Source organism: Podarcis melisellensis (assembly GCF_964234715.1).
Source record: "Podarcis melisellensis genome assembly, contig: HAP1_SCAFFOLD_263, whole genome shotgun sequence".
NCBI classification, from domain to species: domain Eukaryota; kingdom Metazoa; phylum Chordata; class Lepidosauria; order Squamata; family Lacertidae; genus Podarcis; species Podarcis melisellensis.
In genome coordinates, this window is record NW_028112944.1 from 30,568 (window position 1) to 57,980 (window position 27,413).

At 45.5% G+C, this 27,413-nt stretch overlaps 3 protein-coding genes across 6 annotated transcripts in view; all 3 read right to left on the bottom strand.

The window, feature by feature from the left end:
• LOC309362435 (uncharacterized protein) lies at nucleotides 1–25,025 on the bottom strand. Of its 2 annotated transcripts, XM_081931786.1 has the most exons (4): nucleotides 24,443–25,025; nucleotides 4,752–5,211; nucleotides 3,614–3,800; nucleotides 1–1,974 (listed from the first exon to the last, which is right to left on the bottom strand). In XM_081931786.1, exons 3-4 carry the CDS (start codon nucleotides 3,711–3,713, stop codon nucleotides 605–607), a joined length of 1,470 nt encoding a protein of 489 aa, XP_081787912.1. In that variant the 5' UTR covers nucleotides 3,714–3,800; nucleotides 4,752–5,211; nucleotides 24,443–25,025; the 3' UTR covers nucleotides 1–604. The 2 variants fall into 2 exon arrangements, with proteins under 2 accessions (XP_081787912.1, XP_081787911.1); XM_081931785.1 differs by lacking the exon at nucleotides 24,443–25,025 and having other exon boundaries at nucleotides 4,752–5,898.
• LOC309362439 (general transcription factor II-I repeat domain-containing protein 2-like) overlaps nucleotides 11,415–27,413 on the bottom strand; it is a 29,788-nt gene continuing 13,789 nt past the window's right edge. For 2 of the 3 annotated variants that reach the window (XM_081931793.1, XM_081931791.1), the window contains exon 3: nucleotides 11,415–12,731. In XM_081931793.1, coding sequence (XP_081787919.1) covers nucleotides 12,616–12,731 — 116 coding nt within the window. In that variant the 3' untranslated portion in view covers nucleotides 11,415–12,615. Of the gene's footprint in view, nucleotides 12,732–13,273; nucleotides 13,597–14,131; nucleotides 15,261–27,413 lie in introns of those variants that run through there. The other variant, XM_081931792.1, reaches the window with a different exon arrangement.
• LOC309362434 (uncharacterized protein) overlaps nucleotides 19,010–27,413 on the bottom strand; it is a 12,642-nt gene continuing 4,238 nt past the window's right edge. Inside the window, exons 2-4 of the mRNA XM_081931784.1 lie at nucleotides 26,343–26,723; nucleotides 22,757–22,943; nucleotides 19,010–21,255 (exon numbers count right to left, since the gene is read on the bottom strand). Of these exons, the coding sequence (XP_081787910.1) occupies nucleotides 19,607–21,255; nucleotides 22,757–22,943; nucleotides 26,343–26,708 (2,202 nt within the window). The 5' untranslated portion in view covers nucleotides 26,709–26,723 and the 3' untranslated portion in view covers nucleotides 19,010–19,606. The remainder of the gene's footprint in view (nucleotides 21,256–22,756; nucleotides 22,944–26,342; nucleotides 26,724–27,413) is intronic.

The window sequence follows — 27,413 nt, forward strand, 5'->3', positions numbered from 1 at the left end:
TCACCTTCCACAGGTCAAAAGCCAATGCAGAAAATATTTAATAAAAACAGCTCTAAACAGGTACACAAGAGCACAGAAAAAAGGAGATGAGTTTCAAAAGCAATACCAAATGAACATTTAACACAGGGACCTTTCATTCAGCTGGAAAATGCTATCAGTAAAAAGGTCTTCAATGGGTTATGCAAAGTCCAAGTAATGAGCGCCTGGAATACTGATCTACAAGACAAGGGCAGCCCATCATTTTGGCAGTGAAAGGCAGACCTGAAAACTAAACAGATTCAACACACACCTTGAGCATTCCAGATTCACACTCCCTCCCTGTTTATCTAGCAAAAAGTTGCCACTTATTTTGTACATTTAGTATATATGACCTTCATTACTTTTATACATACATATGTGTATACAAATTTAAGTACAAACACTAAAACATCATTCCATGCATTTACATCTGATTTCCCCCTTTATGAGTTTCTTGGTGTAAGTAGTGAACCCTAAGTGGAAAACTCCATACATTTCTATCATTTCCCTAGTGTGAATTTGCTAATGAATATTAAGGTCTCCACTCCCTCTGAAGTCCTTTCCACATTCAATACGCCTGTAGTTTTCATTGTGTGTGAGTTAGCTGATGTCTTCTAAGGTGTCCACTTTGACTGAAGCTCTTAACACACTCCATACATTTAAATGGTTTCTCTCCTGTGTGAGTTTGTTGATGTATTCTAAGTGTTTCACTACGACTGAAGCTATTTCCACATTCAATACATTTAAATGGTTTCTCCCCAGTGTGAGTTCTTTGATGTATTCTAAGGATTTCATATCGACTGAAGCACTTTCTACATTCAATACATTTAAATAGTTTCTCCCCCGTGTGAATTTGTTCATGTACTTTAAGTGCTCCGTTATGACTGAAGCTCTTTCCACACTGCATACATTTAAATGGTTTCTCTCCCGTGTGAGTTCGTTGATGTATTCTAAGTGTTTCACTACGACTAAAGCTATTTCCACATTCAATACATTTAAATGGTTTCTCCCCAGTGTGAGTTCTTTGATGTATTCTAAGGATTTCATATCGACTGAAGCTCTTTCCACATTCAATACATTTAAATGGTTTCTCCCCCGTGTGAGTTCGTTGGTGTACTTTAAGTGCTCCGTTACGACTGAAGCTCTTTCCACACTGCATACATTTAAATGGTTTCTCTCCCGTGTGAGTTCGTTGGTGTATTCTAAGATCTCCACTTTGACTGAAGCTCTTTCCACATTCAATACATTTAAATGGTTTCTCCCCCGTGTGAGTTCGTTGGTGTATTTTAAGTGTTCCGTTACGACTGAAGCTCTTTCCACACTGCATACATTTAAATGGTTTCTCCCCCGTGTGAATTTGTTCATGTAGTTTAAGTGCTCCGTTATGACTGAAGCTCTTTCCACATTCAATACATTTAAATGGTTTCTCTCCTATATGACTTCGCTGATGACTTTTAAGTGTGCCACTTCGACTGAAGCTCTTTCCACAGTCCACACATTTAAATGGTTTCTCCCCTGTGTGAGTTCGTTGGTGTATTCTAAATGCTCCACTTTCACTGAAGCTCTTTCCACATTCAATACATTTAAATCGTTTCTCCCCCGTGTGAGTTCGTTGATGTCTTCTAAGATTTTCACTTCTACTGAAGCACTTTCCACATTCAATACATTTAAAAGGTTTCTTCCCCGTGTGAGTTCGTTGCTGTATTCTTAGTGCATCATTTCGACTGAAGCTCTTTCCACATTCAATACATTTAAATGGTTTCTCCCCTGTGTGAGTTTGTTGGTGTATTCTAAGTTTTCCACTTCGACTGAAGCTCTTTCCACATTCCGTACATTCAAATAGTTTCTCTCCTTTGTGAGTTTGTTGTTGTATCCTCAATTTCTTTGTTCTTTCGCATAAATTCACAGGTGGCTCCATAGAATTCTGACTTTCATCTTCCTCACCTGTTTGGGAGTCTGGGAGGAAAGAGAATCCTGTTAGACTTTCAAGAAAGACAAAAAGGGAACTGAACACATGTCAATCCCAATCTGTACCTTCTCTCATTTTTAACACCTTCATTCTCCACTATCCTCTCTAGGGTCCAATTTTATGAAAGCTGATGAGATAGTGGCAAGAGCAACACATGATCACTCCATTCACAAGGGGCAAGCAGGAAACCGGCAAGCAGGATTGGAGCACAAGAGTCTTCTCTGCCTTCCTGTGCTTTCCAGAAACTAGTATTAAGAAGCATTATTGCCTAGGACCACGAGGGCAGAGACGAGACGTCAGTCTTATCCTTTTCTTCAAGCTATCCATGTTGCTGGCCGTCACTGTCTCCTGTAGCATAGATTCCATAAATGAACTACGCTTCTGTTTATTCATCTTTTGCAGCCCTTAAAGGCTGATAAATGTATTATTGCCTAAGCTTTTGTGGGCTGCAGTCTGACAAAGTGGACTCTTGACCAGGAAAGCTGGTGCCACTATAAACTTCTGAGTCTCTTTGTTGGCTTTGTGTACTTATTTTCAAATTTGCACCAAGGTTATACCACAGTATCTCCATGGAAGCTTAGGGACGGACAAAATTACAGGGTGTCAGCTCCGTGAATCTCAAGCCTCTCGTGCCTCCGCTGACAGAGCCTGAGAACGCAAGAGATGTGATTCAGTTGGAATGTGAAGCAGGGGAGGAGCAGCCAAGCTGCAGCAGGAGGAAAGAACAAAGAGCAGGAAGAGGGGGTGCCAGGGGGGGGCACAGACTGTTATTTCCAGTTTGAGCTCTGACACAGAGACCCTGGAAATAGCGTGTCCAAAAAATCGTAGGCTCAAGAGAATATGCGAGAAGAGGGGAAAAGAAAGCGAAAGTGGGGGCTTCTTTGCTGGAGGACTCGGCAACTGCAAGCTGGGATGAACAGGCTGAAGACTGAGCTCCACAGTGATTTGTGAGTTTGAGCAATAAACCTGAGATAATTACTACTGGAGTTGTCTCGCGTCTGTGCGGGAGACCCAAGGGGCGCTAAAATTATTATCCCACTCACTCACTCACTCTCACAAACAACCCCAGTCTGTAAGATTGGCAAGTTTACACAATTTGCTTATAATACCAGACACTCTTGGACTTTATATGCCCAATCCTAAGTGTAGAGCCTCCAGCCACAGGAATCGTGTATCATGATAATGGGTCCTTTGTCCCTTAAGCCCACCAAACTGGGGAGGTGCATGCATTTATTGTGTTTTGATGCTGGTGGAATGTATCATTCTGACTCTGTCTATAAAAAATAAAGGTAATAGAAACCATTTAAATACATTAATTATAAATAATTATGGGAAACATTTCCATTCCCCTTCACCCATTATTCAGGATTGGTGTGCAACATCATTATCATCAATTATTCCTGCCATGGAAATAACACCTAAGGTTTCAAAGCCTGGAGGAAGAAAATCTGCCCCCACTACTTTAGGAAAAGGATTCAAGAAACAAAGAGCTGCTCCGGAGAAGGCCTCACCCCTTCCTTCTTCCTGTCAGGAACTTCCTTCCATTTGTCTCCTCTCCATCTTTTCCTCTTTCTCCCTCCGCCATCCATCTATCCCTGTCCCCATCTCCTCTCCCCTGGAACTCACCAGATTTCTGCAAGGGTCCTGGGAGGGAATGCTCAGAGGTTGTGGGGAGGGATGTGGGAGACAGCCTGACCAGGTCAACCGTCCATCTTCCTCCTTCCATCCTAGCCAGGCTTGCAGGTTCAGTCTCAGCTAGGTTTGCAGGTTGAGCTTCCTGAGGAGCACAGAATCCAGAGCAAGTTGCAGCTTCCTGGGAGGGAGGGAAGAAGAAGAAGCCAAGGGAGTCTGAGAGCCCCTGCAGGGATTCTCCTGCCCAAGACATTCTGCTGCCCCTGGAGAAGCCCCAATTGGGCACCCCCTTCCCAAAAGCCCCCTCCCATTTTCAAACACCTTTGGCAATCCCTTTCACCTGCCTGTCCCGCCTCGTGGCCTGAGAGGAGATCCCTTGGAACTTAAGAGTTAATCTGCAAAGGACTGCTCTGAATACATGGGTGGCCCTTGCATGGAGAAGAAGGAATCTTCTTGCTTGCATCTGGACCCCCTGGGAGAGGCGGGGGATCTGCCCACTGCTCCCTCTGCCCTCACTGCCTCCTCCAATGTCCTCCTGCCCTGCAAAAACCCTTTGCTCTTGTTTCTCAGGGGAGAGAGGCAGAAAGAGCCTTCAAACCCATCCGTTTCCTCCTCTGCTCCCCCTCCTGTCCTTTTGGGAAACAGGAACTTTGGTCATGAGTAAACAACTTAGATGGCAAGTTTGCAAGATAAGCACTTTAAAGCACTGCTTGTTCCTACTATGTGTGTCTCTGTGTGTTTGGACCTAGAGGACAGCATACATGATTCCGAAAAGAGGGCAATTCTTTAAAACCGAAGGCCATTTCTACAAAATGGAAGACTTCCAAAGGCAGCCTTTTACAAGGAAATTTTTGACGGTTTTTAGTTTGTTGGAAGCTACCCAGATGGGCAGAGGCAACCCAGGATGCAAATAATAATAATGATAATAATAATAATAATAATAGCTTCCTAAGCCTGTCCTGGGACGCGGGTGGCGCTATGGGTTAAACCACACAGCCTAGGACTCGCCAATAAGAAGGTTGGCGGTTCGAATCCCCGCAACCAGGTGAGGTGAGCTCCCGTTGCTTGTTCCCTGCTCCTGCCAACCTAGCAGTTCAAAAGCACGTCAAAGTCCAAGTAGATAAATAGTTACCGCTCCGGCGGGAAGGTAAACGGCGTTTCTGTGCGCTGCTATGGTTTGCCAGAAGTGGCTTAGTCATGCTGGCCACATGACCCAGAAGGTGTATGCTGGCTCCCTCGGCCAATAAAGCGAGATGAGTACCACAACCCCAGAGTCGGTGACAACTAGACCTAATGGTCAGGGGTCCTTTACCTTTTTAAGCCTGTCCTGCTATGCATGCTGATCAGAGACTGTCCAAACAACCCTTTTGAACGCAACAGGGCTTCCTATTTTTACTGCTACCAGTGGGATCAGTCAAACCACGAAGCCACTGATCAGCCAGAGTTTCCTGTTTTCACCAAGCACAGTTTGAAGTTAGCTTAATATCCCAGCTTGTTCCAAAGCTGGCAGCTGTAGTTTCCTGGTTTGGGCAAAATGGAAAGTTTGTTAGTTATGGCTCATAAGAGACTGTCTGGTTTCAGTACAGTTCACCCTCAGGGCCAGCCCAATCATGAGGTAAGGTGGGACAATTAGGTCAGGAGGCAGATGCAGGGAGATATGGGACCAGCACATTCCCAGCTCCCCTGTTTGTTAGCCTTGCTGCCAGTGCAGGACCACAGCTGGTAAATTTGTGCAACTACCCATTTAGAGTCCTTCTCTTTTCCCCTCTCTCACTAAAGGTTGGGTGGGAGTCCTTCCTGGAGTGATGCATTCTGGTTCTGGGGGCCAGGAGAATGCGGTGGCGGCTAGAGTTTTTTGTTTTAATCTTGAGTCAACTTAGGTTTTAGCGTAACTTTGCTGCAGCAATGCATTAAAAACTGTTCCTATTTTTAACCCAGCTTTTCAGGTTGTGATTCAGTCATCTGAACCTGGCCATTATCTTAATAGATCTTGCAACAACCTTGCAAGGTAAGCCAGTCTTATTTAATGCGACTACACATGGGATTGCTGAGGCTGCAAGACGTGCCAAGATTTTTACCTCAGTGGGGAGAAAAGAGCATTTTGGAAATGGAGGCAATTTAGAGGAGGAAAACGGGGGTTGGTGGAAGGTCACCTCTTCTGACACAGCTTCTGCTCTGATAAAACTCAGAGTCACCTGCAGCTCTTTAGGTAAAGTAAGAATAGCAGGAGATATGATCGCAAACCTGCCATGCAAGGTTTGGTCTAGCAAACCTTTTTAAAGTGGAGAGAAAGTGCAGGGAGGAGGAATATTCACCACCAAAGCTAAGCAGAACCTCCATGTCTAGAGGCACTGGACCTGTGACCTCCAGGTGCTGGAAACCCAGGTGTGTGCATGTGACTTTATGGTCTGCATATCTTTTCTGTGTGCGCATGCATGTGCATACATTGGCCTCAAAGCTCACTGGAATGTGGCCTCCAGAATTAATGCAGCTTTAAGCCCATAAATGTTTCGTTCCTCCTGTTCTATCGGAAAGAACAATCAAATCTAAGACTATCAGGAGGAGAGAACTCCTGGATCTACAGAGTTAATGTTCTCAACATCCTATGGACACAAACTGCAATGAGATTTCTCTCTAATTACTAATTAGATTTTTTTTCTTAAAAAATTGAAGCAGATAACAGATTTGGGTGGCATGCGTATCTATGGCAAGAGAAGAAAAAAGGTTATAAATTGTTTGAAAACCATATCTTCCGGAAATCGTTAATTGAAGTATGGGACAGATATAAAAATCTATTAGAAATGGGGGTTCCACATTGGTTATCCCCATTAGAGGTTATGGGAGTCAAGAAAATTAATATGAGGAGTAATTGGATTACTTACGGAGATTTAGTGGTAAAAGAAGGAGAGAAATGGAGATTGAAGCCATACGAGCAAGTAAAAGAACATGTATTTGATTGGCTGCACTACTACCTGATAAATGATATGTTTAAAAAGGATGTGAAAGAAAAAGGGTATAAAGAAAAAGATTCGAAATTTCAAACGGAAATTGTTAACAATGATTGTAAGATAATCTCAAAAATGTATAAAATATTATTGGAATGGCACACGATGGATGAGGAAGTTAAATCTGTAATGATTCACTGGGCCAGAGATTTAGGGTATAGTATTGATATGGAAGACTGGCAAAAAATATGGAATGAAAATCTGAAGTTTACAGCATGTACTATGTTAAAAGAAAATGGTATGAAAATGGTATACAGATGGTATATAACACCAGTTAAATTGGCAAAAATGTATAAAACCTGTAACAAATGTTGGAAATGTAAAGAGAAAGAGGGTACTTTTATTCATATGTGGTGGGAGTGTAAGAAAGTGAAGGGGTTCTGGGAAATGATATATAATGAGTTAAAGAAAATGCTGAAATATAGCTTTGTAAAGAAACCAGAAACCTTCCTACTGGGAATAACTAGAAATGAAATAAATAAGAGGGACTGTAAATTCTTTCAGTACGCAATAACAGCAGAGAGAACATTGATGGCCCAAAAATGGAAACAAGAAGAATTACCGACTTTGGAAGAATGGAGAAAAAAACTAACAGATTACGCAGAACTAGATAAATTAACTGGAAAAATCAGACTTCAAAGAGACCACAAGTTCCTAGAGGACTGGGGAAAATTCAGAGAATATTTGAAGAGTGTATGTGAGGAACAAACAACGCTAGTGTGTTTTAAAGAAGCTTTGTGGAAAAAATAAGGAATATTGCAAGAATGTAAACGAGGATAGAAAGATTTTACTTGAAGGCAATACTATAATTAAGGAATGTGAAGGTAGAAATTTAATTACGGATGATTGTCAGAGGAGCTGAGGGAGGTTCAAAAAGTTAAAATATGTGATTTGGAAAATTGTATGATTGGAGATATTGTGAAAATTTTAATAAAATTTATTATTAAAAAAAATTAGAAATATGAAGCAGTATAGAAATGAAATGAGTAATAATCTGAACATGAATAGCTAATTTCAATTTCGCCTTCCTCAGTCTTTTACAATACTGTCTTCAACTTTTTATTATCATTAATTCATTTCCATATGCCACACATCTTAAGAATCCTCCTTTCTTCTGCATTCTCTAAACTGTCACCCACTTCAACCCTCAGCCTTCATCTGAAAACTCTGCAGCCTTACTGGGGAAGGTGGAAATAGAACATTTAATGAGACAGGTTTAAGCCTGTCTCACTGATTTACACGCAGACACAAGAGGTCACTAGCTTTGACAGCTTCGGAAAAGATCAGGTGCCTTCTCCGGGAAATAGATCTATTAGCTGTTTTATTAGCCGTGACAGATCAACAGAGCCTCCATGTGTAGGCATAGTGTACCTTGATTTGGGGGAAGACAAAAGAAGCTATTTCCTTGCTAAATGAATCTGATGGACATCATTACTACAAGAGAAAAGAGAGCTTTCAAAGGCGATCAGACCAATTCACAAATGAGGGCGATAGGTTTATCAATGGCAGTGGAAGAGGAAGGGGGGGCAGGAGTAGTGGCCTGCAAAGGGTGTCAGGGGGCTGCAGGGTGAGAGGGACACCTCCCTGTTGCACTGCTCTTCCTTCCCCCCCCCCCCGCCTCCCCTTCCCTCTCCGCCGTGGGGAGGACCGTGGAAGAGGACGGGGCTCCCTGCTGAGGGACAGGGAGAGGGGCGGCAAAAGCCCCATCTACGCCGCTGATCCGTGAGCGACTATATGCATCGTCCATCGGGAAGCAGCAGCTGCCCTAGACCCCTCATTCTGCCCCTTGAGCTCAGGACTGAAGGGAGCAGCTCCCCAGGGTCTCCGGCAGGGTCCGTGCCAGCCTGAGCCAGAGATGTTTGCCCCTGTGCCCTCCTGCAGATGCCCTGCCCCTCCGCTGCGCCCCTTCCCCTTCCTGCCCGGTTGGGGGGGGGCGCCCTGCAGCCTCTGACTCCACTCGGGGCCTGATCCTGCCAGGCCCACCTGCTCTCCCCCTCCTCCCACCTCCCGCCTCCTGCACCTCGGACTCCTCGCTCCGTCCCTGCAGCGGAATCCGGCTCCTCTCCGGGGAAACTCGCCAGGCCACGGCCCGCTGCTCCTCCGCTCTCCTCGGCGGGGACAGGAAAGTGCAGCCGCTCTCGAGTCCCCCTGGCTGGCCCCGTTTCCTGCCTCTCTGGGCATCGGAGCTCGCTGGCTGTGGGTTGGGCCCTGGGAGGCTGCGAGGCTGGATGCGCCCCCTTGCGCTGTCCCTCAAAATTTATTGTATCATTGGAATCTACATGGCATCTTATATGCTATCCAGAATGTTGCACAAATAAGTCTCCTTGTGATCCGATGTGCAGTCACTGGTTTCCTTATCAGCAAATATTTCCAGAAAGCTGGGACGATGCCACCCTGCAGCCACAGCTGTCAATTTTCAGATTTGAAAATAAGGGATCAGCAGCCTCACCTGTCCCGGGGACAGTCTACGGGATATCTAACAATCCGGGATAGCAGCGGGAAATGGCACTGGAATAAGGGAATTTCCGGCAAAAAAGGGAAGGTTGACAGCTATGCCTGCAGCCCGAATGGGTAGCTGGAGGAGGCAGTCCAGTTCCCAGCTCTGCTGGTTGGGATCATGCAATCACTTAGCTCCAGCAACCGACCTTTCCAAACCCTCCAACATTAAACATTAAAACATTAAAAAACTTTCCTACACAGGATTGCCTTCAGTATAAGGTTGGGGAGTTGAGAAGTGGGGATAGAGGGGGGGGGAAGTAAACTTTCATTATTTTACAGAGTGCATATCCAAAGTTTTTGTGTCGGTGACACATGCATAGGTTCTCCTTCTATTCATTCATTTTCATTGGCAGTGAGAAAGATCGGGCCCCCAGGGCATAGTTGGTTGCCTTCAGTTGACTGCAGTGAAGGGAGAACCAATTGGAGCAGCAGATTGTTGCAATTCTTGGAAAGGGATGGAAAAGAGCACAGCTACATCGCGGTTTGGTCTTTCAAGTACTTGTTGTTAAATACAGTGGTACCTCTGGTTACGTACTTAATTTGTTCCAGAGGTCCGTTCTTAACCTGAAACTGTTCTTAACCTGAAGCCCCACTTTGGCTAATGAGGCCTCCCGCTGCTACTGTGCCGCCGCCACACGATTTCTGTTCTCATCCTGAAGCAAAGTTCTTAACCCGAGGTACTATTTCTGGGTTAGCGGAGTCTGTAACCTGAAGCGTATGTACCACTGTACTCTGTGAGTTGAGTGAGGCTGAGAGACTCCAGAGAAGTGTGACTAGCCCAAGGTCACCCAGCAGCTGCATGTGGAGGAGCGGGGACACGAACCTGGTTCACCACATTACAAGAAGAAGAAGAAGAGTTTGGATTTGATATCCCGCCTTTCACTCCCTTTAAGGAGTCTCAAAGCAGCTAACATTCTCCCACAACAAACACTCTGTGAGGTGAGTGGGGCTGAGAGACTTCAAGGAAGTGTGACTGGCCCAAGGTCACCCAGCAGCTGCATGTGGAGGAGCGGAGACGCGAACCCGGTTACCCAGGATTACGAGACTACCACTCTTAACCACTACACCACACTGGCTGGAAAAAGGGGAAGTTCTTTTCTTTGCATTAAGTTGTGAAAAATAAAGCAATAAATTTTAAAAACAACCCTTCTTTCAATGCTTTCTTTTTAAAGCAAAAAAAGAGGTAGTGCCATAGTTTGAACAGTTTTGCCTTGTATGGGAAGGATATATCTGAGATACAAATGCACACACAACTCTCTCCCCTCCATCCAGGCGAGGAGGAGGCATTGTCAGGAGTTTAAAGGGACATCCCGGCTGGCTAAGGTGCGAAGCAGAGCCATGGAAGGGGGTGGGGTGGATTCTGAGGACCACAGACCACATGTGCAATTGGCTCCCAGTACGTTTCCGAGCACAATTCAATGTGTTGGCGCTGACCTTCAGAAAGGCCTCGGTCCAGTATACCTGAAGGAGCATCTCCACCCCCATTGTTCTGCCCAAACACCGAGGTCCACGCTGAGGGCATTCTGGTGATTCCCTCCCTGTGAGAAGCCAAGTTACAGGGAACCAGGCAGAGGGCCTTCTTGGTAGTGGCACCCGCTCTGTGGAACACCCTCCCACCAGATGTCAAAGAGAAAAACAACTGACTTTTAGAAGACATCTGAAGGCAGCCCTGTTTAGGATGCTTTTAATGTTTAACAGACTATTGTATTTTAATATTTTGTTGGAAGCTGCCCAGAGTGGCTGGGGAAACCCAGCCAGATGGGCGGGGTATAAATAATAAATTATTATGATAAATTATTAAGTGCAAATCAGGTAAGTAAAGAGAACTGTTTCAACCCAACTGTAGTGTATATGTAGTACAGCCATACCTTGAATGTCAAACGCCTTGCAACTCAAATGTTTCAAAAGTCGTATGTCCGACACAGCTTCTGATTGAGTGCAGGAAGCTCCTGCAGTCAATCGGAAGCCGTGCCTTGGTTCTCGAACGGTTCCAGGAATCAAACGGACTCCCAGAACGGATTAAATTCGAGAACCAAGGTACGACTGTACAGGGATCAGGATCAGTGTGTTTGCAACTTCAGCTGAAAGTATTTTTCACAACTTTTTTTAACAGTAAAAACTTTTAATTAGTTCTATTTGACAAGAACATTAACAGCCACCAACAATTACGTGGATTTGTTTGCTAAAAAGGACAGGTGTAAACAAAGCTCAGAGCTACACAGGTAACTTCACAAATGAACCTTATATTTTCCTGCTTGACTAGACCAGCTGCCATGTTTGGGTTGTTTTGCTTTGGTTTTTTGAAAGGAAAAAAAAGGCTCAAGCATCATTTTGACAGGCAGCAAACTTTCACCCTTAAGAACTATGGAATCTCTTATCTGCCACACAAGAAACAAGGCCTAATTCCACCCCCACCCCACCAAGACACACCTTAATCCTCTCTAGCTATTTACTGGTCCATCAACCCTGATGGACCTAGAAATATTCCCAGTTCCCCTAATTGCTGTCAAAACTATCCCAAGGTGGTGTCAAGCAGATATTTCCCCTAATATTTCCACACCTCAGACGATCTGATCCAAATCAACATTCATAAGCATGGAAACCGAATATGTTGATGCTTGCCTAAGTTTCCAGGATTGGCAACTTGCAATCCCAGTTCCTGGCAGTCTGTTTCTGAACTATAAGGCATTGGCTGGTTCCTGTCACCTGGCAGCTGGAGGTTTCCAGAGAGAGAGTGCAGAGGGCTGAGGAACCAGATGCTGGGACTTCAACTGGAGTTCAACAACACATGGGCCCCAGCCCTGCTATATGCTATATGGAGACAAAGAATGCTTTCTTTTCAATCAGATTCAGAACTATTTCCTGTCTTCTTACCTATGAATTACATTTCTGTTGCACACTTCCCTCATCAAGCCCACCACAAGATATATTGCTTTCACGCACACAGCAACCCTGCGAGGGAGGTTTCACATGAAGATGGTGACCAGCTTTAAGTCGCCCAATCGGCTTCACGACTGAGGAAGGATTTGAATTGTCCCTGGCATTTGTGGACCTAGACGCAAGGAAACCTGTGGTCCTTCAGAGATCATTGGACTCCAGCTCCCATGAGTCCCAGCCAGGATGGCCAATGCCAGGGAAGACGTGAGTTGAAATCTAACAACATCTGAAGGGGCCACAGGATGCCAGCCTTTCGCCAGGTAAATATTCTGTAACCATTTTGTCGTGCTGGCCCACTTTTACTTTTCATGTTTGAACGTACAAAGGAACAAACTGTGCCTCAAAGAGGAAAGATCACCCAATCCCTGCCTCACCACCAGGTCGATTTCTTGAAAGTCCGTCACGGAAGAAAAAAAGGAAAATAGCCAAGCAACATAGGTTAATACATTGCAACCATTTGCCTCTACCTTTGGCACCAGCCTACACTTAAACACTCTGCTGTGGGGAACCTTTCGTTATTTGTTAAATGAAAGGCCAGTGACCCATTGGAAAAATCTATTTTGTGGGGAGTGGGGTCCAAACAGAAGCAGTGGGGACTGATGCCCATTGCTTGGCAGAGCAAGAGGAAGTGTTAGGCGGAGCCAACCAATTCCAGAACCATCTTCTATAATCTGCAAGATAAAAAAATGTAAAAATTATATAACTTCACAGCTGAAGATTTTACTGTTTGAGGGCTCTTGTGTTTCTAATATTTTGTTGGAAGCCACCCAGAGTAGTAGGGCAACGCAGTTAGATGGGTGGCGTACGAATGATAAAATTCTGATGATGAAGAACTTAAGAAAAAAATAAAGACGTGAATATATATAAAATAATGATAAACATTCAACTAAGCAGCTTTTCAGTGTGACACTTGTGGCTGTGTTTCTTTTTCAAGCTCACTTTTGCCTGGCGGCATCAACAATGTGGCCGCTAGCAGCTGGCTTTCCAAGTTCACCTCTGGTAATCGGGGGCCCCGGGGGTCCCTTGCCAGAGACCCCTCCATTCCCCGAGTCGAGTTCTTGCTGTGAGCTGGGCCCCTCCTGCGAGAGAAGCTCACGCTCTCAAAGAGCTTCAGCTTCTCTGGGGCCAAGAGAGCGGCGGTGGCCACAATGCACTCCTTCACCAGCTTGCCTCTGGAGAGCGGGTGAAGGTTTTTGGAGACCAGCTCGTTCACCACGAAGCTGGCTTGCTCCACGCTGTCCATTTCCTTCCTTGGTTCTGGGGCGATGCCTTGCTGGGCGTGCAGGTCCATTTTCAGCGCCTTGACCTTCTCCTCGCGCAGTTGCCCTTGGAACTCCTCGTACTGGATGTGCTTCGTCCTGTAGTGCCTCTGCAGGTTGGCCTTCTTCAGGATGGAAAGGGCCTCACCACAAATGAGGCACACGGGCATGCCTTTCAGCTCCACAAAGAAATAGTCATGTGTCCATTTCTTATTGAAAATGCGGCACTCCAAATCTATCTTCCTCTTCTTGTGCGACGGCATTGCAACCAAATGATCTAACAAAGAAACAGGTGGAGCGGTTAACTGGATTTCTTCCAGGGTGAGGGGAGTGATGATATAATTATAATCAAGAGAAAATACTGGAAGCCAAGGCTCCACAACCTCCATCTTGTGCTTCAGCCACCTTCAGCCTTATTAGTGGGAGAGGGAGCCCTGCTGATGACATCCTTCCATGGCAGGATTAAAAACTCAGATATCTATCAGTTAATTGCTAAATGTCTCCTTAAACCTAGGCTACGGTCACCACAATGGAATGCCGAGGTGCCATTTTTTACTTTTGGCAATGAAATTATCCTTATTATTCATTTCATTTCTATACCGCTTTCTATTTTAAAGAAAAAGCCTCAAAGCGCTTCACAACACATCAAATAAAACAAATAAAAAAATAAAAACCAATTCAAGCTTCAAGGAAAATATTTCAGATCCTTCTTCTCCCCCTCTTCTTGTGTTGGTTCTCCCGTGTGTCAGGAGAGAGGGGCTACCTGGCTGAAGCTCTAACTGCAGTCAGGGCAATGGGAAGGTTTCTCTCACCTGTGTGGATTCTGACCCCCAAGCTCTTCCTGCACTCAGAGCACCTGTATGGCTTCTTCCCCATGTGGATCCTTTTGTGTGAAGTGAGCAACGATTTCCAGCCAAAGCTCTTCCTGCCCTCGGAGCACCAGTACAGCTTCTCTCCTGGGAAAGCCCCCTTGCACACAGTGAGCTCCTCAAGGCTTTCCCACACAGGCTGCAGTGATTGGGGTCAGGGCCATAGTTAGGGGACAGCGAGGAAAGCACCCACTAGGGGCACAGGTGAGGAGGGCCCCCCAAAAGCAGCTAAAAATAAATCAGTAATATGTCTATAAATAAAAATTTTGATGATTGCCTGATAAGAAAAAGTTTTAAATAGAGGGTATTTATGATACCCGGGGGCCCTGCAACACAGCCGCTCAGAACACAAAAAGGAGGGGGTTTGGAGGGGGGTGTCTCCCAGAAGAGAAGCGGCTCTGGCCCAGCAGAAGCCCACCCTCCCCTCCCTCTCGGCAGCCTGACCAAGAGGGCAAGTTGAGGTTGAGGGCAGTGCGCAACGTGAGGGAAGGCAAGAGGCTGCATGCGTCCCTCTCTGTGTGTGTGAGTGGGTATCCAAGTGGAGGGATGGTGGAGGGAGCCAGCCCAGCACCAGGCTTCAGAGGTTCCTTTCGTTAGTGGAATGAGGGGGTTGCTGCCTCTGCCGCTGCTGCCGCCATCACAACACACGAAGGCAGCAAAGGCAGCAGCTGGCAATTTATTGCATATAGGCTCTACCACTCGAGCTGTGGGGGTTCGGATTGGTGAACACCAATCGCATATTCGTAATGCTAATTTGGAGGCACCTCTGGGAGAACATTTCCCCATAATCATTCAGATACGGATCTATTATTTACTGTTTTATGGGTGAATCAGAAGGCAGTTAGCATCAGAAAAGATTATGAGCGACAGTTACGGCCGCAAGAAACAGTTTCTTTTCATGTTTCAAACCATTTATCCAGGGGTTCTCAACTCTTAATTTAGACCTTAATTGTTTCAAATTTCATTTGATTATTTGTATTTTGTCTGTAACTTTACACTGCTCAATTTATCCCAATCTCCTTGTATTTGTATTGTTACTTCGCACCGTACCTTTAAACTCAATCTCCTTGTTATTAGCTTTATGTTTTTCAAAAAATATTGTTACTAAAAGAGTATGTACTCTTTTTCATTACTGTTTGTATTCTACTTTAAAATTTTTGTAAAGTGGTACGTCATGCAGGTCATCGCCTGCAAAATTTTATTTTCAGTTTATGCAGCAATTCTATATCCTCCCACCACGCTGACAAGAATTCCACAAAACAGTAGTCAATATCCGGAATCACTGTTCAGTGTTGGACATCATATTTGCTGAATACACAAAGCTTCACAGCTTGTCTTTCATCCTGCAAAGTCTGGTACCTCACTTCATTTAAAGATTTCCAGAGACTTTGAGACTAAAGATTTCATTTTGTACTTGTTATGGTTTGAAGGAATTCTGTAAAGCTTGTCCATTGCGTATATACATGGTCACTGTGTTGCCTAGACATTGCTGACGTGAGCTTAGGGGTGACAGCGGCCACAGTGCTGAAAAGTCCAAATAAATGGGCAGTCGCAGATCATGAATCTGACTTTCCTCCAACTTCCAAACCAAAACGGGAGGAAAAAAGATTTCAGGTTTGAAAGTGGCATGTTAGTCAGGTTTGCTAAACCAAAACTAAGCCAAAATTTAGCTTAGTAAGTGTGAGGCAAAATACAGGGCAGTAAAACAAGGAACAGGGTGGTGAATCCAGGGCAGGGCAGAGAGGGGGGTTGGTGGACAGTTGGTTTTCTCTTTCCACCTGGTACTGAAGTGACTTCAAAACAATCCATTCCAATCTCCGGCAGCCTCACAGGATGGCCCCCCCCCTGGAATTTGTCACACATGCATGCACACACCCAGATACTCATGAATCTGTCAGTCTGTCTGTGCTTGGCTACCCAGAGTTTAAATGCAGGACTTTTCACATTCACGCACCCTTTCAAACACAGGTCCTTGGAGAGAATCCCTAATTTGGTGGGGGGGGGGGGAGATCTGAAATACTGAACAAAACTATCAATACAGGACATGGCATTTTTTAATTAGGCAAAGCAGGATTATAGGTGATAACCAGCACATTGTGTCCAGAAACAGACAATTAGGCAGACGGGGCTGTTCTAATATGGGAGTCCTATGCTGCCTATAGCCAGCCCTGGTCAGCAGTGTGTCTGCAGCTCTTTCAGCCAGCTGAACTTTCTGAGCTCTTTTCAAAGGCAGCCCCAGGTAGTGTGTGTTAAACTAACTCCTACGCAATGTGGCACCAGACTGCTTTCTTTTTTTGTAATTATCTGTTTGTTTTAAATTCTGTAGCTTAAATTCTCTTGATGCTTGTTTTTTTTGAGAAGGGCCTCTTACGGTCACAAAGCAATGATTTTCAGGGCAGCTCCATAACACTGATTGCGCCCTCACACTGCCCCTTTTGGTGTGGGGATGTGGATCCATTAAAGGAGCAGACGGGGAAAGGTTAAGCAGAATCCCACCCAACCCCCGCGCCACCCTTAGGTGTGCTCAACCTTCACCTGCTTCATGACTCCACCTTGCATGAGAAGGCAGGATGGAGTTCCAGGAAACAGGAAGTGGTCCTTCAACCAGCCAGGACATCTAATCATCACAGACAGATCCAGTCTCCTGCTGGGGAGTCAAGAGTGGCCCTGGGATGGCAGAGAGAGGAGGGGAAGGGCCCAGCGACAGAAGGGAAGGCAGGGCTCCAGATGCTCCCTTGGACCCCTCCCTTGACACCAAGGGGAGCTCCTCTTCTGGGGCTGAAAGCATTGCCATGGAGGTTTCATTTTTGTCATGATTGCAAGGGAAGAAGGGAAGGTAACCCCCCCCCCAACACAAAGAACTGAATGAAAAAAGCCCTGTTCTGAGCGATTAGCTGCTGGAGAGCATAATGGGGGGTTTAGCTGTGATGCTCACCTGCCTCCCTGGAGGAGTCTTTTCTTGGGGTCAGGGAGCTGGGGAGCAACATGAAGTTCCCAGGTTACATTTCCTTCTGGTCAGCTATTCCAGCTCTTGTCTCCTTCCCATTTCTTTATGGAGGGGCAAAGGCTATGCACTTTGTATAGATGCAACTATAACCAACAACTGGCGTCTTCTGGGTGCACTGAGCTCCCCCCCCTTCCGCCTTCTCTCCTCCAGATATAATACAGATTCCCTCAGCATCGTGCCCCACCTTCCAGAAGGCAAATATATATGGTTGTTTATTTAGGACATATTTATCAGCAGTGATAAATATGACATTAATTGGTTACTGAACAACAGCTTCAATGCTGTCAACATGAGCTTTGTCTGAGGTTTCAGACATATACATTTCGTTCAAGAAAGATGCAGAAAATACTTTTCCTTTATGATTCTGGGCACTTGACTTCTCCCATCCTGCTACCATCATGGCAGACATTTGGGGCTGAGATCCAGGGCCCCCTCAGCAGCAGCAGCAACAAGTGGAGCCCCCACAAACATTTGTCACATTTTGAAGGTTTTTTTTATTAAAAACAAACAAAAGGCTTTTCATTAGGCTCTCATAGCCCTGAAATTAGCTCTTGAAAAAGAGAGGGTTGTCAAATAGCATGGCCCCCAAAATTAAAACAAACACTTCCAAATTCTTTTTTGCACCCCCAGAGACAGGGCTCAGCAACCTTTTAAAGTCGAGGGCCAGATCACTGTCCTCAAACCTCGCTGCGGGAAGGAGTATGAGTGCGCATTCTTTCGTTACTACACGATCCAAAGATTAAACAAAAAAATAATAAAGTTCTGAAGGTCCCAGTTCTGCACCGCAGCATATCTGTTCCGTTCTGAGAGACCCTCCCAGGGTTCTGGGGTGTATGAAGCCTTGATTCCCTGTTTTTAACTCCGCTACCGAATGCAGCGAGCGGTTCCTTCTGCAAGACGCGTGTTCTCCGCTCTCCCGTCCTGGAGGGGGAAGACGGTTTCGGTAGCAGAGTTAAAAACAGGGAAACATGGCTTCATACACCCCAGAACCCTGGGAGGGTGTCTCAGAACGGAACAGATATGCTGCGGTGCAGAACTGGGACCTTCAGAACTTTATTATTTTTTTGTTTAATCTTTGGATCGTGTAGTAACCACTCGCTGCGGCGGCAGGAGCAGTGAGCCAGTTGAGGGCCGGAGAGGGGCTGCCTTAAATGGCAGCCATCGAGTAATCACACTGGCACAAACAAAGCCCAGGCCCTAGGCTCTAGGAGGAGGGAGGGAGGAGGAAAGAACTCTGCAGCCAATCAGAGGGAAACAATGCTGCTGGCACCAATCAAAGGCTAGCCCCCTTCCTCCGCAGGGCAGGGAGAAGCCAGAAGGGAGGGAAGAGGCGCCGCCGTCAGGAAGAGAAAAAGAGAGAGAAGAATGGTGCAGCCCAAACTATATGAATCAGAACCATGATGCGATTTCTGGACCTTCCGTGGGCCGGATCCAGAACCCATTCGGGCCGGAACCAGCCCGTGGCCCTTAGGTTGCTGACCCTTGTCCAGAGACTTCACAGCCATCTTCACTTCCTAGGAACTCTGGGAACTGTAGTTCTGGGAGGAACCTCTCAGAAGTTTCTGAGCCTCCTCAGCCAACTACAATTGGACATCCTGAGACTACAATTCCCAGAAAAGCTGGACCAAGGCCTTTAGCCACAGCCCTGACCAAATAACGGAGCTCTCTCTTCTCTTCCTCTCCACCTCCCACATTCACAACAAATCAGTCTCCCACTCCTCAGTCCCTTTCACTAACCTCCCCTAGCCCTAATTCTTCCACATTCCTTTAAAACATTTCTGTGAACTAAGGAACAAAAAAAACACCCTCACTGGTCACCTTCCACAGGTCAAAAGCCAATGCAGAAAATATTTAATAAAAACAGCTCTAAACAGGTACACAAGAGCACAGAAAAAAGGAGATGAGTTTCAAAAGCAATACCAAATGAACATTTAACACAGGGACCTTTCATTCAGCTGGAAAATGCTATCAGTAAAAAGGTCTTCAATGGGTTATGCAAAGTCCAAGTAATGAGCGCCTGGAATACTGATCTACAAGACAAGGGCAGCCCATCATTTGGGCAGTGAAAGGCAGACCTGAAAACTAAACAGATTCAACACACACCTTGAGCATTCCAGATTCACACTCCCTCCCTGTTTATCTAGCAAAAAGTTGCAACTTACTTTTAGTATATGTGACCTTCATTACTTTTATACATACATATGTGTATACAAATTTTAGTAAAAACACTAAAACATCATTCCATGCATTTACAACTGATTTCCCCCTTTATGAGTTTCTTGATATAAGTAGTGAACCCTGTGTAGAAAACTTCATACATTTACATCGTTTCCCCCGTGTGAATTTGCTAATGAATATTAAGGTCTCCACTCCCTCTGAAACCCTTTCCACAGTCAATACACTTGTACTTTTCATCGTGTGTGAGTTAGCTGATGTTTCTCCCCTGTGTGAGTTCGATGATGTATTCTAAGTGTTTTACTTTCATGGAAGCTCTTTCCACACTGCATACATTTAAATGGTTTCTCCCCTGTGTGAGTTCGCTGATGACGTTTAAGTGTCTCACTTCGACTGAAGCTCTTTCCACAATCCACACATTTAAATGGTTTCTCTCCCGTGTGAGTTTGTTGGTGTATTCTAAGTGTTCTACTTGCACTGAAGCTCTTTCCACATTCAGGACATCTAAATGGTTTCTCCCCAGTGTGAGTTCTTTGATGTATTCTAAGATCGCCACTTTGACTGAAGCTCTTTCCACATTCAATACATTTAAATGGTTTCTCCCCCGTGTGAATTTGTTCATGTACTTTAAGTGCTCCGTTATGACTGAAGCTCTTTCCACACTGCATACATTTAAATGGTTTCTCTCCCGTGTGAGTTCGTTGATGTATTCTAAGTGTTCCACTATGACTGAAGCTCTTTCCACATACAGTACATTTAAATGGTTTCTCTCCCGTGTGAGTTCGTTGGTGTATTCTAAGATCGCCACTTTGACTGAAGCTCTTTCCACATTCAATACATTTAAATGGTTTCTCCCCAGTGTGAGTTCTTTGATGTATTCTAAGGATTTCATATCGACTGAAGCACTTTCCACATTCAATACATTTAAATGGTTTCTCCCCCGTGTGAATTTGTTCATGTAGTTTAAGTGCTCCGTTCTGACTGAAGCTCTTTCCACACTGCATACATTTAAATGGTTTCTCCCCCGTGTGAATTTGTTCATGTAGTTTAAGTGCTCCGTTCTGACTGAAGCTCTTTCCACACTGCATACATTTAAATGGTTTTTCTCCTGTGTGAGTTCGTTGATGTATTGTAAGGAGTCCATTTTGAATGAAGCTCTTTCCACATTCAATACATTTAAATGGTTTCTCTCCTGTATGACTTAGCTGATGCATTCTAAGGTGTCTACTTTGACTGAAGCTCTTAACGCACTCCATACATTTAAATGGTTTCTCTCCTGTATGACTTCGCTGATGACTTTTAAGTGTGCCACTTCGACTGAAGCTCTTTCCACAGTCCACACATTTAAATGGTTTCTCCCCCGTGTGAGTTCGTTGATGTATTCTAAATGCTCCACTTTCACTGAAGCTCTTTCCACATTCAATACATTTAAATGGTTTCTCCCCCGTGTGAGTTCGTTGATGTCTTCTAAGATTTTCACTGCTACTGAAGCACTTTCCACATTCAATACATTTAAATGGTTTCTCCCCCGTATGAGTTCGTTGATGTATTCTAAGTGTTCCACTTTTGCTGAAACTCTTCCCACATTCAATACATTTAAAAGGTTTCTTCCCCGTGTGAGTTTGTTGGTGTATTCTAAGTGTATCATTTCGACTGAAGCTCTTTTCACATTCAATGCATTTAAATGGTTTCTCCCCTGTGTGAGTTCGTTGGTGTATTCTAAGTTTTCCACTTCGACTGAAGCTCTTTCCACATTCCGTACATTCAAATCGTTTCTCTCCTTTGTGAGTTTGTTGTTGTATCCTCAATTTCTTTGTTCTTTCGCATAAATTCACAGGTGGCTCCATAGAATTCTGACTTTCATCTTCCTCACCTGTTTGGGAGTCTGGAAGGAAAGAGAATCCTGTTAGACTTTCAAGAAAGACAAAAATGGAACTGAACAACTGTCAATCCCAGTCTGCACCTTCTCTCATTGTAACACCTTCATTCTCCACTATCCTCTCGAGGTTCCAAATTTTACGAAAGCTAATAATGGCAAGATAATGGCAAGAGCAATACATGATCACTCCATTCACACTTACTAAGGCATCTTCATTTTATAATACAGATCTATGCTGGAACTGGTTTATTAGACACATCTCTATTTCTCTACGCTTCTGTTTATTCATCTTTTGCAGCCCTTAAAGGCTGATAAATGTATTATTGCCTAAGCTTCTGTGGGCTGCAGTCTGACAAAGTGGATTATTGACCAGGAGAGCTGGTGCCACTATAAACCTCTGAGTCTCTTTGTTGGCTTTGTGTACTTATTTTCAAATTTGCACCAAGGTTGTACCACAATATCTCCATGGAAGCTTAGGGACGGACAAAATTACAGGGTGTCAGCTCCGTGAATCTCAAGCCTCTCGTGCCTCCGCTGACAGAGCCTGAGAACGCAAGAGATGTGATTCAGTTGGAATGTGAAGCAGGGGAGGAGCAGCCAAGCTGCAGCAGGAGGAAAGAAGAAAGAGCAGGAAGAGGGGGTGACGGGGGGTGGGGGCACAGACTGTTATCTCCAGTTTGAGCTCTGACACAGCACCCCCGAAATAGCCTGTCCAAAAAATCATAGGCTCGAGAGAATCTGCGAGAAGAGGGGAAAAGAAAGTGAAAGTGGGGCCTTCTTTGCTGGAGGACTCGGCAACTGCAAGCTGGGATGAACAGGCTGAAGACTGAGCTCCACAGTGATTTATTCATTTGAGATAATTACTACTGGAGTTGTCTCCCGTCTGTGCGGGAGAACCAAGGGGCGCTAAAATTATTATCCCATTCACTCACTCTCACAAACAACCCCAGTCTGTAAGATTGGCAAGTTTACACAATTTGCTTATAATACCAGACACTCTTGGACTTTATATGCCCACTCTTAAGTGTAGAGCCTCCAGCCACAGGAATTGTGTATCATGATAATGGGTCCTTTGTCCCTTAAGCCCACCAAACTGGGGAGGTGCATGCATCTATTGTGTTTTGATGCTGGTGGAATGTATCATTCTGACTCTGTCTATAAAAAATAAAGGTAATAGAAACCATTTAAATACATTAATTATAAATAATTATGGGAAACATTTCCATTCCCCTTCACCCATTGTTCAGGATTGGTGTGCAACATCATTATCATCAATTATTCCTGCCATGGAAATAACACCTAAGGTTTCAAAGCCTGGAGGAAGAAAATCTGCCCCCACTACTTTAGGAAAAGGATTCAAGAAACAAAGAGCTGCTCCGGAGAAGGCCTCACCCCTTCCTTCTTCCTGTCAGGAACTTCCTTCCATTTGTCTCCTCTCCATCTTTTCCTCTTTCTCCCTCCGCCATCCATCTATCCCTGTCCCCATCTCCTCTCCCCTGGAACTCACCAGATTTCTCCAATGGTCCTGGGAGGGAATGCTCAGAGGTTGTGGGGAGGGATGTGGGAGACAGCCTGACCAGGTCAACCGTCCATCTTCCTCCTTCCTTCCTGGCCAGGGTTGCAGGTTCAGTCTCAGCTAGGTTTGCAGGTTCAGCTTCCTGAGGAGCGCAGAATCCAGAGCAAGTTGCAGCTTCCTGGGAGGGGGGGAAGAAGAAGAAGCCAAGGGAGTCTGAGAGCCCCTGCAGGGATTCTCCTGCCCAAGACATTCCGCTGCCCCTGGAGAAGCCCCAACTGGGCACCCACTTCCCAAGAGCCCCCACCCATTTTCAAACACCTTTGGCAATTCCTTTCACCTGCCTGTCCCACCTTCCTTCCTAAGGCTGGCACGGTATGCACATTAGTGGCCTGAGAGTAGATCCCTTGGAAGTTAAGAGTTAATCTGCAAAGGACAGCTCTGAATACATGGGTGGCCCTTGCATGGAGATGAAGGAAGCCCCTTGCTTGCATCTGGACCCCCTGGGAGAGGCGGTGGATCCGCCCACTCCTCCCTCTGCCCTCACTGCCTCCTCCGATGTCCTCCTGCCCTGCAAAAACCCTTTGCTCTTGTTTCTCAGGGGAGAGAGGCAGAAAGAGCCTTCAAACCCATCCGTTTCCTCCTCTGCTCCCCCTCCTGTCCTTTTGGGAAACAGGAGCTTTGGTCAGGAGTAAACAACTTACGGTAGATGGCAAGTTTGCAAGATAAGCACTTTAAAGCACTGCTTGTTCCTACTATGTGTGAGTCTCTGTGTGTTTGGACCTAGAGGACAACATACATGTTTACACCACATTATTCCGAAAAGAGGGCAATTCTTTAAAACCGAAGGCCATTTCTACAAAATGGAAGACTTCCGAAGGCAGCCTTTTACAAGGAAATTGTTGACGGTTTTTATTTTGTTGGAAGCTACCCAGATGGGCAGAGGCAACCCAGTCAGATAGGCAGGATGCAAGTAATAATAATAATAATAATAATAATAATAATAATAATAGCTTCCTAAGCCTGTCCTGGGACGCGGGTGGCGCTGTGGGTTAAACCACACAGCCTAGGACTTGCCAATAAGAAGGTTGGCGGTTCGAATCCCCGCGACCGGGTGAGGTGAGCTCCCGTTGCTCGGTCCCTGCTCCTTGCAACCTAGCAGTTCAAAAGCACGTCAAAGTGCAAGTAGATAAATAGGTACCACTCCGGCAGGAAGATAAACGGCGTTCCCGTGCGCTGCTATGGTTTGCCAGAAGTGGCTTAGTCATGCTGGCCACATGACCCGGAAGGTGTATGCCAGCTCCCTCGGCCAATAAAGCGAGATGAATACCACAACCCCAGAGTCGGTGACAACTAGACCTAATTGTCAGGGGTCCTTTACCTTTTTAAGCCTGTCCTGCTGCGCATGCTGATCAGAGACTCTGTCCAAACAACCCTTTTGAACGCAACAGGGCTTCCTATTTTTCCTGCTATCAGTGGGCTCAGTCAAACCACGAAGCCACTGATCAGCCAGAGTTTCCTGTTTTCACCAAGCACAGTTTGAAATTAGCTTAATATCCCAGCTTGTTCCAAAGCTGGCAGCTGCAGTTTCCTGGTTTGGGCAAAATGGAAAGTTTGTTTGTTATGGCTCATAAGAAATTGCCTGGTTTCAGCACAGTTCACCCTCAGGGCCGGCCAAACCATGAGGTAGGCTGGGACAATTAGGTCAGGAGGCAGATGCAGGGAGATATGGGACCAGCACGTTCCCAGCTCCCCTGTTTGTTAGCCTTGCTGCCAGTGCAGGACCACAGCTGGTAAATTTGTGCAACTACCCATTTAGAGTCCTTCTCTTTTCCCCTCTCTCACTAAAGGTTGGGTGGGAGTCCTTCCTGGAGTGATGCATTCTGGTTGTGGGGGCCAGGAGAATGCGGTGGCGGCTATAGTTTTTTGTTTTAATCTTGGGTCAACTTAGATTTTAGCGTAACTTTGCTGCAGCAATGCATTAAAAACTGTTCCTATTTTTAACCCAGCTTTTCAGGCTGTGATTCAGTCATCTGAACCTGGCCATTATCTTAATAGATCTTGCAACAACCTTGCAAGGTAGGCCAGTCTTATTTAATGCGACAACACATGGGATTGCTGAGGCTGCAAGACGTGCCAAGATTTTTACCTCAGTGGGGAGAAAAGATCATTTTGGAAATGGAGGCAATTTAGAGGAGGAAAACGGGGGTTGGTGGAAGGTCACCTCTTCTGACACAGCTTCTGCTCTGATAAAACTCAGAGTGACCTGCAGCTCTTTAGGTAAAGTAAGAATAGCAGGAGATATGATCGCAAACCTGCCATGTAAGGTTTGGTCTAGCAAACCTTTTTAAAGTGGATTAGAGAGAAACTGCAGGGAGGAGGAATATTCACCACCAAAGCTAAGCAGAACCTCCATGTCTAGAGGCACTGGACCTGTGACCTCCAGGTGCTGGAAACCCAGGTGAGAGGAATCATAGAATCATAGAGTTGGAAGAGACCACAAGGGCCATCAAGTCCAACCCCCTGCCAAGCAGGAAACACCATCAGAGCACTCCTGACATATGGTTGTCAAGCCTCTGCTTAAAGACGTCCAAAGAAGGAGACTCCACCACACTCCTTGGCAGCAAATTCCACTGTCGAACAGCTCTTACTGTCAGGAAGTTCTTCCTAATGTTTAGGTGGAATCTTCTTTCCTGCAGTTTGGATCCATTGCTCCGTGTCCGCTTCTCTGGAGCAGCAGAAAACAACCTTTCTCCCTCCTCTATGTGACATCCTTTTATATATTTGAACATGGCTATCATATCACCCCTTAACCTCCTCTTCTCCAGGCTAAACATGCCCAGCTCCCTTAGCCGTTCCTCATAAGGCATCGTTTCCAGGCCTTTGACCATTTTGGTTGCCCTCCTCTGGACACGTTCCAGTTTGTCAGTGTCCTTCTTGAACTGTGGCGCCCAGAACTGGACACAGTACTCCAGGTGAGGTCTGACCAGAGCAGAATACAGTGGCACTATTACTTCCCTTGATCTAGATGCTATACTCCTATTGATGCAGCCCAGAATTGCATTGGCTTTTTTAGCTGCCGCGTCACACTGTTGGCTCATGTCAAGTTTGTGGTCAACCAAGACTCCTAGATCCTTTTCACATGTACTGCTCTCAAGCCAGGTGTCCCCCATTTTGTATTTGTGCCTCTCATTTTTTTTGCCCAAGTGCAATACTTTACATTTCTCCCTGTTAAAATTCATCTTGTTTGTTTTGGCCCAGTTCTCCAATCTGTCAAGGTCGTTTTGAAGTGTGATCCTGTCCTCTGGGGTGTTAGCCACCCCTCCCAGTTTGGTGTCATCTGCAAATTTGATCAGGATGCCCTTGAGTCCATCATCCAAGTCGTTGATAAAGATGTTGAATAAGACTGGGCCCAAGACAGAACCCTGTGGCACCCCACTAGTCACTCTTCTCCAGGATGAAGAGGAACCATTGATGACCACCGTTTGGGTTCGGTCAGTCACCAGTTACAAATCCACTGAGTGGTAGCAAAGTCAAGACCGCATTTTACCAGCTTCTTTACAAGAAGGAGGGCACTTACCTTTCCCAAAAGCCCCTCAGTGTCTGGGAGCAGGGTCTGGTCTGCTCCCCCTACTCTCCCACTTGGCCACCGACTGGCATCTGCAGCTCCCCTGAAGGAGAGGACACTATTCCCAGATTGGGGAGGACTGGGAGCCTGTGGGGTTTCCCATCGTGAACGAGGGAGCTGCATCGTCTTCAGGAAATCCTGCTTCTGGGCATCCCAGTGCTGCTGCGGCTGCCCCTCCTCTTGCTCCTGCTTAATCTGACATAAATCTGCCCGAGGCAGAAGATCTCTGATGGCCCCAACTTGGCCGGCAGGAGGTTTCCTTCCTTTGCACTCCAGTCTTTCCCTTTGAATGGGTCTCCTGGGTCCCTGCTCTTCCATTTTTACACCACCCTGCTGGAAAAGAATTAGACACAAAGTAAAATACAACACAAGAATAAAAACAAAAGCACATTTTAACCATTAGCCAGTTTTTGAAATATATTATTACTCTTTCTATTTCTGATGTTCAGGCTGTGAATGACAATCATTATGTCACCCAAATGACTCCACGAGGGGAAGTTATCCAAAGACTGGGGGAAACATCAAGATTTATGGAAGTACAAATAATATTTGGGGGTGGGGGAACCAAGGCAGTGGGAGGGAAATCCAAAAACAACCCAGTGAGAGGACTGAGCATGTTCAGTGGACAGGGAATGCTGATCCTGGCTGCAACTTCTAGCATGTTGGAAAGGCAGCAACAGATCTTTGTATATGATTAAGGCTGCGACAGACCCACCTAACATTGAAAGTACATGACTTCACCCAAGAAATCCTGCCAGCTGCAGTTTGTTAGGGGTGTTGAGAACTCTAGCAATAAACTACAGGTCCTGTGGTTCTCTGGGGGAAGCCACGTGCTTTAAATGTATGGTATCTGCACAGTCTAAGAAACAAACAAACAGACAAAAGGAACATTGGCCAACAAAATCAAACAACCCACTCCAAAATATTTTATATTTGATGGTCACAAACTCTCTTTACTGAAGATATTCTAACTTGCAGTCCATTGGCTGCATATGGCTTGCCAAGCCTCAGGGTGTGTCCTGC

Bases quoted from the DNA above. Each gene is read 5' to 3' on its own strand.
- LOC309362435 (XM_081931786.1), bottom strand. From the start codon at position 3,713: ATGGAAGGAGGAAGATGGACGGTTGACCTGGTCAGGCTGTCTCCCACA. The intron at 1,975-3,613 runs GTGAGTTCCAGG...CTTTCCTCCCAG, and splicing joins AGGACCCTTGCAGAAATCTG to ACTCCCAAACAGGTGAGGAA.